The 11,875-nt window shown below is 42.3% G+C and overlaps 1 protein-coding gene across 1 annotated transcript; it reads left to right on the top strand.

Moving 5' to 3' along the window:
• The first annotated feature begins 3,621 nt into the window (after positions 1-3,621).
• Positions 3,622-6,777, top strand: LOC123507278. Its single transcript, XM_045260051.1, has 3 exons — positions 3,622-4,506; positions 4,703-5,949; positions 6,708-6,777. Exons 1-3 carry the CDS (start codon positions 3,622-3,624, stop codon positions 6,775-6,777), a joined length of 2,202 nt encoding a protein of 733 aa, XP_045115986.1.
• Positions 6,778-11,875: the final 5,098 nt, after the last annotated feature.

Below are 11,875 nucleotides of genomic sequence, written 5' to 3'. Positions count from 1 at the left end.
AGTAGAAAAGTGAGAAAAAAATGCTAAGATAAAAGTAAATAGAAGAAAATGCAAAAAAAAAAGTAAAGAAAAACACGGAACAAAACAATAACAAAATCAATCAAATACAAAAAAAAAAAAAAAAATGAAAACACCCCGAAAAAAAAAACAAACACAGAAAATAAAACCAAAACCAAATATGAATAATAGATAACAACGAATAAAGAGAACAAATAACGGACAATGAAATACAAAAACCAACACCAAATGAAAAAAAAACAACAATCAATAAATACACAACAAATAATGGACAATAAAATGACCATCCCAAAGCTGAATATACCTTGCCGTGTCTTCCCCAGTAAAGCGACGCCGCCCCGCCCACCTGTGCCTACCTGTGACGGCCACCGAGGAATAATTAGTGGTGTGATTACCTGGTCATAAATAGACGTGACCCAAAACTGTCGTGGGAATCGTATCGTTAATGTGTTTCGATTCTATCTTTGTGTATAACTTTGATGGTTTTGCTAGGATTCGTAGTGTTGTGTGTGTGTGTGTGTGTGTGTGTGTGTGTGTGTGTGTGTGTGTGTGTGTGTGTGTGTGGTGAGGAGGAGGAGGAGGAGGAGGAGGAGGAGGAGGAGGAGGAGTGATTTGTGAGAGAGAAAGGAGGAATGCAAAGGAATACAACGAATGGAAAGAGGAAGAATATCAGAGTAAACATTGGTATTGAAAACAAATGGTAAGATGGAAAGGAGATAGAAGAGAATAGAAGAGAAGGAGGAAAAGTAGGGCAATCCTCTCTCTCTCTCTCTCTCTCTCTCTCTCTCTCTCTCTCTCTCTCTCTCTCTCTCTCTCACACGGGATGTCGTCAAGAGGAAAGACATTGAGATGAAAATGGTCGCAGTGTCCTTTTGCCTCCTCCTCCTCCACCTCCTCCTCCTGCTCAGAATTCAGCCCAGGGACTCGCCTTGTGGAAGAGATATTGTTCGTTATCAGTTTTCAGTTGTTTCTCCTTAAAATACGCCGCGGAAATCCAGCGACAATTGTATTTCTTTTCTTTATTTTTCTGTATTTTTGTCTTGTTAATTTGGGAATAGAGGAAAATAAATAGTCTTGGTAGAAGGATGAGGTTCTGTGTGTGTGTGTGTGTGTGTGTGTGTGTGTGTGTGTGTGTGTGTGTGTGTGTGTGTGTGTGTGTGTGTGTGTGTGTGTGTGTGTAGTGGTAGTATAGTTTTTGTTTGTTTTCAGTAATATAGTTTTCTAAGTTTGTTTTAGTTGGTTTTACATTGTGTACATGGATAACATTGTGCGTCATTGTGTCATGTTTCAAATTTTTAGTGGTTGTATCATGATTGGTGTTGTATCATTAATTGCTGCTATGCTGTTTCTTTTTAGTTACTTAGCTATTTTTTTTTTGTTCTAGTTCCTGATCTTATGTCTGATAGTGACACAAGGACCACTTATTATTCATTTGCAATGTGAAGCCATAGACCACATGTACGTTGCCAACATAAAATTGCCTATGTGATGTGATTTGGTGGTCATGAACATCTATTTATCTATCTATCTGTTTGTGTACGTGTGTGTAATTTTTTTTTCACTGTTTGATCTGCTGCAGTTTCTGACGAGACAGCCAGACGTTACCCTACGGAACGAGCTCAGAGCTCATTATATCCGATCTTGGGATAGGTCTGAGACCAGGCACACACCACACACCGCGACAACAAGGTCACAACTCCTCGATTTACATCCCGTACCTACTCACTGCTAGGTGAACAGGGGCTACACGTGAAAGGAGACACACCCAAATATCTCCACCCGGCCGGGGAATCGAACCACGGTCCTCTGGCTTGTGAAGCCAGCGCTCTAACCACTGAGCTACCGGGCCGTGTGTGTGTGTGTGTGTGTTGATTTAGGTTTTGTTTGTCATATTCCAGTGTTTTTATCTTTTTCTTCTTAATTTTGTCGTGGTTGCAGTGTTTCCAATCTAGATATCGTGATGAGAGACTTAGGGCCGTACCAAGAGTCGCGAAGGCCAAGGCAAGGACCTTCCCTTCGACCAGCAAGGCAAAGCCTTCGCCCTTACCTTCAATCCGTACCAAGAGTCGCCGTGGAAGGTAGGGCCGCGAGAATTCTGCCGCTAGCATGAGTTGGTAACAGTTGTTTCGGTATTGGTATTGTCGTGTTCCGAGCTGTTGCACGACGTTGCACAAATTGTCTAGCTACTGGCTATAAATAGTCAAAGGTTTTTTCTATCTTTAATTAACAAAAATAATATCTATACATAAGGTGTTCGATACGGCGCCGACAACTAACAATCACAACTCTTTCTGTTGCCTTCTCCACTGCAATTATTACAATTTCTCTTACAAACATCCTTAAGAATTACATTAATCTCGTATGTAATTTCGCATCAAAACGGATTTCACTTCAAACATCATCCACTATATCTTCATACCGTATTACAACATCTGAACACGGTGCTTTATTTATCCGTAAATCTCATACGTAGTACGTAAAATATTACCCCTTTTTCCCAGTTACCCGTATATAAGGATGACCTTTACTTGGTACATGAATGCAAGCAACCACATGACGTACCACCAAATATATTACCATACACATATAATTACCAGACTCCGTTCAACAAAATGACAACGTAACACCACCGAAATATAATGACAAATATTGATATTTCCACACAAGTGACTTCCCACAAGTAATCTCTTTCTCTTGGTACCCATACATGGAACCACGTTAACTTCGTACACAATTACACACTAGTAAATATGTTATGTAACTTATTCGTCAGAGCAACACACATGCACATACGTAGGTAGCCGTATACAAATTCCCTTACTCATAGATGAAAACGCAAGTATATAACGACGTCATTATGAACCAAAGTACAACCACATAAACCATAATAAACTAATACCACATAATACCTAAACCTCCTATCATGTTTCTTCCTCCATTCTAATTTACCTCAAAAGACTGCATTGCAACTTATAAGCTCCACTTACTGGTTATATATGAAGTACAAAACGCCGCCCTCAGCTATGCAGCCGAGGGTGGCCCGCTTAGAGCCGCGGTTGTCCTCTCTGCTTCTCTCTCTCTCTCTCTCTGCCCCAAACCTCTACAATTTCCTTCAGGAACTTATGGGGCGTGTCTTGACCCACACAACACGCCCCTCAGAATGTACCATTCACCAATCAAGTACAAGCTCAAATGAACTCCACGTGTGGTATGAACAACATCCAAGACGACAACACTACCACCGGATGTTTACATGACCTGGGCGATATATATCTGCCCGGGCTGCCCTGGGTCAACTGACCTGGGTCATTAAATGTTTCCTGTTGACCTTCCTGCCCTTCCTAAACTCTTTTATGGCTGGATACGACTACACACCGCATACTGGCGAACTATCATACTTCCATATATCTTTATTTCTTGTATCTTCATATTTCTCATATTGCACTTATGATGTAGGCATCTGACAGTATGACTGTAATCCGGATTTGAGCTCCACGAACGACAACAAAACCACAGTGCGCACTACAAGAATGGAGGGAAGAAGCTGTGACCACTCCTCCCCTCCTGGATGGCCTCCTCCTTCTCTACAACACCAGCTGGATGATGGGGACTTACCCTACATGTTGGAAACCCTCCGTACTTGTTCCCATCCAAAAACCAGGCAAGGATCCAACTCTTCCATCTGCGTACCGGCCCATCGCACTCCTGTTCTGCATCGGGAAACTGATGGAGCGTCTTGTGACTACACGTCTCACCTGGTGGCTTGAGGAGAAGCACTTGCTGAGAGAGGAGCAATGTGGCTTCCGACCTCGTAGAGGCACCATCGGTGCCCTGAGCCAAATGGAATTTCACATTAGTGACACGTACCGCCAACGTCAGGTCATGCTCGCCCTCTTCATAGACCTGGAGGGTGCATTTGACTCAGCACCTCACGAGGGAATCATCTACAAGCTGGCCAAGCTGGGCATTGTTGGTACCACCCTCGCTTGGATCCGAGACTTCCTCTCCTACCGCTCTTATCAAGTGGCAGTGGGTGCCTCCTTATCAACCTTCCACCCCATCTGCAGAGGCGTCCCACAAGGCTCCATCCTCAGCCCCCTCCTCTTCAACGTCCTCCTGTCTGGCCTCCACATCCCCCTCCACTCACAACTCCTCATATATGCCGACGATATCACCATAGTCAGCCGTGCACCGAAACTGGCCATGGCCCAGACCAACATGCACGAAGCTGCAGCTGCCTTAAGCGACTGGGTAACCACCTGGGGCCTGACGGTTAGTGCTCCTAAGAGCACACTTATGTACTTCACCCTGAAACACCTCCCATCCTCACCTACTACATCACTGTGTGGACAGGGTGTCCCCTACTCCAGGGAGCACACCTTCCTGGGTCTACGCCTTGATGGCCCTCGTCTTTCCTGGGCCAGACACATAGACCATCTACGCACTGCCTGCAATAAACGTCTTGATATTCTGAAGAAGATTGCTGGAGTCAGATAGGGAGCCAACCGTGATCTTCTTCTTCGTTACTACTTGTCCACCATCAGACTCAAATTAATGTATGGCAGCAGTATCTACAGCTCAGCAGCATGCTCCCTCCTCAACAAATTGGATCCCATCCAGAATGCTGCACTCAGGATCTCCTTGGGGGCCATGAAATCCTCTCCACTGGTCTCTCTATACGCAGAGAGTGGAATCCTCCCTTTATCTATTCACAGAAGAGACTTTGTGCCAGCATCACCACCACATTCTGAGCTTACCCCAGTCACACCCCCTCCTCGTTACCCTCTATTCCACCTCTGGGGTGGACCAACACACTCCTGTATGGCTCCCTGGAGCACGGCAACCCCTCCTTGTCAGAGCCCTACAAACCCTCAACACCCTGGGCTTGCCACCACCACCTTCACAGCCCATTAGCCCACACTCTCCCATCCCACCATGGCTGGACCTCTCCCCCATGTTCACCTTACACCTTCCCGGCCTCCCCAACCGGCACTCTTCAAGCAGATTAGCATCACTACTCTTCCATCAGAGGGACAAGACATTGTTTAAACACCACGTCAAGCTCTACACAGATGGCTCCCACTCTCCACCACCCTCTACCGCCGCAGCCATCTACGACCCCGCCACATCCATCTGCAGGACATGGCGACTCCCACCAGAGACAGACGTCCTGACAGCAGAGCTGTATGCCCTTCACCAGGCTGTCAACCACCTGCAGATCTGTCATACCAAGGGCAAAGCAGTAATCTACACCGACTCCCTCTTCTCACTCCCCCTCCTCCTCTCCCGTCACTCATCCTCATCCACCGCCATCCTCCACACCACCCAGAGGATCCTCATCCATCTTCACACCGAAGGATGGGAGTTAACCCTCCAGTGGATTCCTTCCCACACAGGTATCCGGGGTAACGAGGTCGCCGACACCGCCGCCAAGATGGCCCTATCAGAAGTAAACATTACCCCCTTCCCTCTGCCACTCTCCACCGCTAAGCGCCTCATATCACGAGTATGCCACTCTACCTCCGACACCACCCTTGCCACTGGCCTCCGCGTCACCTCCATGGGCCAATATCGCCACAATTCCTCCCCGCAGCCGTGGGTGAGGCAACAGTCCCGCGCCCTAGATGTAGCTCTTACCCGTCTCCGCCTGGGTCACACCACATTCAACGCACACCTGCACTGCCTCCGCCTGGCGCCAGATCCCCACTGTCCCTGGTGCAGGTCCGTCCCGGAGACCATAGAACATTTCTTACTACAGTGTTCCCGCTTCCATTCCCAACGCGTTCTGCTACGAGCACAACTTATCGCTCTCGGAGTTCCCACTCTTGACCTGCCCACTCTGCTGGCTGCGGCGGGTGTCCACCCCACAAAACACGCCGTTTTACGCCTCACCTGTGTATTCCTGAAGAAGACGGGACAACTGTCACGCCTGTGAGCGTCTTACAGGACATCGCCAGGGTTCGTAGGGCCCCTCCAGGGGAATCTGGCAGACCTCAACAACAACAACAACAACAACAACAGAAGCTGTGACCGGGCCTCGCCACACACGCACGAGCAGAGAATAATGATTCTCAATCTTGTGAAAGAGAATAAAGACTTGCAAGACCGCTCAACAAACTCAGCTATCCTTCACAAGAAAAATTTAGCTTGGGAGGCGATCATTAAGTCATTTAATGCCATTAATATTTTTTCTAATATTAAGATATTTACAGCTAAATAAAAATTCAAGATTTTAGCATCAGCTGGTGCTCAGAGAGAAACTGACTATGTGAAAAAGAGGCAGGCTCAGGTAGTGAGTAACAACAGAGTTATTGAATATCTGTGTCCTCAGCATTCCTTATTAAAAACCTGGCTTGCCACACACTTAAATAATTTTTCTTCTTTTCAAGTTTTGTATATGTATAGCAGTTCTGAATGTTTATTGTTGTTGCTCAATTTCATTATGTATTTATAACAGGTTTATTCAACAACTTTACAGACTGCAGTGTTTTCATAATTTCCGAAATTGTTGTGGTCAATGTTATGTTACCACGAAGAGGGCACATGAGTAGCAGTGTCGTTAGTTCAGGAACTCTCTCACACTGTCTTCTCAGGGGAGTTAACGAAAACACAGCTTGGGTTTTCCTTATATTAACAATACAGTTATTTACACTACACAAGGATAGTCTTGTACACACATACACACACAGTCCACAGCTCCCTGGCAAACGCCCGGGGGAGCACAACGGCCAGCTCATGTGTTCATCAGACTCCTACTAACGTAGCTCCGTCTTGTCAATCTCTCGTCAGCAAAACTCACTGACACTGGTGACCGACTCATATATTAAAGAACAGTTGCAAATGCATTGGTTACAATAGTTAAAGTATTACTTAATTATAAATGAAAGAAATAAAATATATGATAGTACTAAATATATGTCTATGCTGTTATAATTATATATATAATCCAGCAACCAGAGGTTTTCACACTGAGCCTGTGGGAACGTATACTGACTTAGCATAAGAAGTGCTTGCATATGAAAATGAAAGGATGTGTTCCTCGCTAAGATCAGCCTCGCTTCTCACGGCTGTGTGTAGAAACAAGGAAAAAAAAATAATTATATACAATTCATACCCTTAACTTTCTTTTTTTTTTGTATCCTTCCATTGTTCCTAAAGTGGTAATTTATCATTTGTTTGGAAATCACTGTCTTACAAAATCCATATCAAGAAGCAGTGGTAGTTCATTACAAGAGTTGAGAAATTTGTATTTTTTGGGATCTGCTAGACCATAATTTGTATGCATATCATTAAAAATTCCATAGTTAACACATTAGTATAATCAATCATGAATTACATTAATCATGGCCTGAAATGGTTTGGATACAGGACTATACATCTTGAGAACTACAATACTGTCAGTATACCTATACTTAAATATTTGCACACCACACCAAACTCAGTGAAAAGTTATCTGTTGACTTAGCTTTAACATTATTGCAATCAATGCTTATGTCACTCACTGTCTTTGTTAAGAGAGAGAGAGAGAGAGAGAGAGAGAGAGAGAGAGAGAGAGAGAGAGAGAGAGAGAGAGAGAGAGAGAGAGAGAGAGAGAGAGAGAGAGAGAGAGAGAGAGAGAGAGAGAGAGAGAGAGAGAGAGAGAGAGAGAGAGAGAGAGAGAGAGAGAGAGAGAGAGAGAGAGAGAGAGAGAGAGAGAGAGAGAGAGAGAGTTTGATAAGAAGTCCTGGGTTAGTGTGAAGTGGGTGCTTGTGAAATTCTCTGTCTACATCCCTACATACATCTTTGTGGTTTTGTTTTAAACCTGCTTATACAGGCTAGTATTTACCTTGTGACTGGCTTTTCTTTGCATACTTTGACAGCCTTCTGTCTGTTGGCAGTTCACCTGTCACTTCCTATTCTCCATTAACTCATGCACATATTTGGTCTTTAATAGGCTTGGATGATGAGCTCATTAAAGAAAATATTTATTACCATGAAATAAACAGTGTAACTTTCCTGACAAACGAAAACAGTTTCATAAAACAGCTAGGTGGCGAGCTATCTGGATCCACTGCGTTCATCCACCTCGCGATTTTAAGGCGATCCTTCACTATTATAAAAAAAATAATAACTTACGTGGAAACATAACTATCGGTTTTCCGAGATTGAAAATATTTCTTGATGTTGATTTTAGTTCATACTATTCGTTGGTCACTCCAGCTTACGAAAATTATAAAATATTTCTTCGAAGGTCATGTGGAAGACACGGGGGTACCCATGCCTTCCCTTCGACCTTCCCTCTGCTCTTAGTTCCAATAATGACAGCGACTCTTGGTACCACATTACCTTCCCTTCTACCCTCGACCTTAAACCTTCGTGACTCTTGGTACGGGCCTTAACTTCCTGCCTTGTCCTTTTCTGTCCTTTTCTAGGTTGCCTTGTCCTGTTCTGTCCTGTCTTAGCTTGTCCTGTGTTGTGTTGTCTTGTCCTGTTCTGGTCTATTCTGTCCTGTCCTTTCCTGTATCGTATCGTATCTTATGTGTCGTGTCGTGTCATTCCTCCCTCCTGTGTTTATTTGATTCAGTTCTTCTTAATATGGTTGCGTTGGTTTACGGTAAGGTGAACTGGGAGAGGATGGTAGGAGATGCTAGTGAAAATAAGTTTATGGAAAGTTTTCAGGATAACTATTTAGTGCAGATGGTAGATAAACCTACTAGGGGGAGGAAGGTTTTAGACATAGTACTAACAAATATTGAGCATTGTTTAAAGGAAGTTGAGGTAGGAGAGACTTTAGCAAACAGTGACCATCATATAATTAGATTTATCATTAATTCCAGTAGGGATAATATAGTGAATAAGACTAGAGTCCCAAACTATCAGAAAGGCAATTATGGTAGGTTACGTCAGTTATTAGGAGAGGTAAACTGGGAAGATAGTTTTGGAAATAAAACTGCACAGGAGATGTGGGATATTTTTAAGGTTGTAGTAAAGGGTATAGTGATGCAGTGTATCCCTTACAAAGATATAAGGCAGAGAAACAGGAAGCCATTATGGTGGACTCATGAGATAGGTAGCCAGATCAGAGAGAAGAAGAGGGCATTAGATTAATTAGAGATACCCAACATGGCTTTAGATCAGGGAGGTCCTGTCTTACAAATTTGCTCGATATCTTAGAATATATTACCAAGGAGTTAGATGATGGAAATAGCATAGATGTTATATATCTAGATTTTAGCAAGGCGTTTGATAAGGTACCACATAGGAGGCTAGTGTACAAATTGAGACTACATGGGATAGGGGGTAGGTTAGTTGATTGGATTAGTGAATGGCTTTCTGATAGGAAACAGAGAGTAGTATTAAATGGGGCAATGTCTGAGTGGAAGGAAGTGGTTAGTGGGTACCCCAAGGATCAGTGCTAGGACCTCTTCTTTTCTTGGTGTACATTAACGATTTAGATATAGGAATTAGTAGCAAAGTATCAAAGTTTGCAGATGATACTAAGATAGCATGTGCAGTACAGGGTGAAAAGGACAATTACAGAATACAACGAGACCTGGACAGGCTGATAGCATGGGCAGACAGGTGGCAGATGGAGTTTAATTCTAAAAGTGTCAGGTTATGCATTTAGGTAAAGACAACACAAACTTTAACTATGAGATGGAGGGATGTTGGCTAGAGGCAGTAGAGGAAGGAAAGGATTTAGGAGTAGTGATAGACAGGACTATGAAATTTTCAAAGCAATGTTTAGAAGCAAGAAATAGGGCAAATAGGATCCTGGGTTTTATAAATAGAAATGTTAGTTATAAAAGTAAGGAAGTGGTGCGTAGCTTATATAATTCCTATGTTAGGCCCCATTTAGAGTATTGCATACAGGCCTGGTCACCCCACTATAGGCAGGATATCAACATGTTAGAAGCAGTTCAGAGAAGAGCAACTAGGATGATACCAGCATTAAAGCGCCTGGAGTATAGAGATAGATTAAAGGAATTAAACATGTTTTCATTTGAGAGGAGATGTATAAGAGGGATATGATAGAGTTATTTAAAATGTTCTCAGATACAAACTACATAGATGTGAGATCTTTCTTTACCTTAGAGGAGGAAATAGGACTAGAAATCATGGCAGGAAGATTAGAAAGCAAGGCTGCAGGTTAGATATAAGAAAATATTTCTTTAGTCATAGGGTGGTAGACTTCTGGAATGCATTGCCAGAGACGGTTGTAAATAGCACTAGTTTGACAATGTTTAAAAACAGATTAGATAAGCACTTAAATTTATTAGATTTATAATTATGTATAGCACTGCATGATAGTTTTTATAAGAAATTTACTATAGTTAAATAAGACATGATCCCCATGTATGGGGACCACAAATTGTAGAGGATTTCGCTGCAGGACTTAGCCCTGTTAATGGGCCAAATATTTAGAATTAGTATATAATGTATTGTGTACTTGTAAGTGTATCTTTAAGTACTGATGACGAGGTCGCTGTGCGACGGATACAGAATAACCTAGATGGGCCCTGGTGGCCCTTTGTTATCCTATTATTTATGTTATGTTATATGTTATGTTATCTATCTTGTACAATATCTGCCTTCATATCGGAGTGTAACCCTTCAGTACCATGATGTGTTTTCTATATTCATTCTGCTTACTATTTGGTGATTTTATACAGCTTTAGAAAGTCTAATGATACAGAAAATAAAAATAAAAATGTGCCCCATTACTGAAAGGGTTAAAGTGTGTTAGAATCAGTATGTTATCAAACCGTGTCCTTAGTCCCTTCAGTACCATGACGTGTTTTCATATTCATTCTGGTTAGTATTTGGTGATTTTATGCAGCTTCTGAAACTTATGTAGGGGATTAAGATAGTGAAGACTCTGGCCATTACTCTTCTGACCCCCATAGGCCCTTCCTAATGTCAATAGAATGGTCTAATCGTACACAAACATCGTGGTAAAAATGTGTCTTAGTAATGAAGGGGTTAAAGAGTTAGAATCAGTATATTATTAAATCCGTGTCTTTAATTAAGCATCAAAAGAGCTATATTCATCAATCATCATTTTCTTTTACACCTGAAGTCGAGTGATTCATATTCATTGTTCATTAGGTTATCTAAATATTCGCCTTGCTTTCCATCTTTGTGTATCCTTGCTCTTTAACTAGATCGTGTTGCCTTATCTGTCAAAGTTAATCAGGTGTAAGTATTTTTCTTTTTTTTTCTACGTATCAGGGAGACTGGCCAAGGAGGAGAAGAAGGGGAAAAATAGAGAGAAAAGAGAAAAAGAAGTCCTCTCAACTTGCAGCGCTCCAAAAGTGAAAGAATGAATCATGAGAAGTTGGCCAATTTAGTTCCACAAGTCGAGGGAAGTTCTCATTGCCATTTGTGTCTCCAGCAGCCAATGTCACGTGTCTCAATGGTTACCTGATCTGTTACACCTGCCCCACCTCACCACTTCAATCTACCTGCTCATTTTCCTTTTTTTTTTTTATCCCCTTTTATTTTGTCTCGTATTTGTCTCCATCTGTCAACATTATTCGTTACTTACATGAATTCTTTTACCTGATTACTTTACCTGTCCTCTAATTTGCTCATCACTCCACTTTTTATTCAACTTTTTTTTTTTACTGAGCCTTTATCTGTTCGTATTACTCACTCTTTGTGTTACCTGTCAGTTTTAAGTGTCATCTCTGTCTCCTTCTCCTTATAAAATTACCTCTCTGCTTATTGTTCTACCCCTTCAATATATTTTTAATCTGTCACACGTCTACCTTCCTGCTAATATTACCTTTCTGCACATCATTTTACCTGTTCAGTATAATTTGTGAAACCTTTTTAATCTGTCATATTTCTACCTCCCTCACCTACTAATATTACA

Source organism: Portunus trituberculatus, chromosome 21 (genome assembly GCF_017591435.1).
Source record: "Portunus trituberculatus isolate SZX2019 chromosome 21, ASM1759143v1, whole genome shotgun sequence".
In the NCBI taxonomy this organism is placed as follows: Eukaryota; Metazoa; Arthropoda; class Malacostraca; order Decapoda; family Portunidae; genus Portunus; species Portunus trituberculatus.
This window is presented reverse-complemented; position numbering and strand designations above follow the sequence as displayed.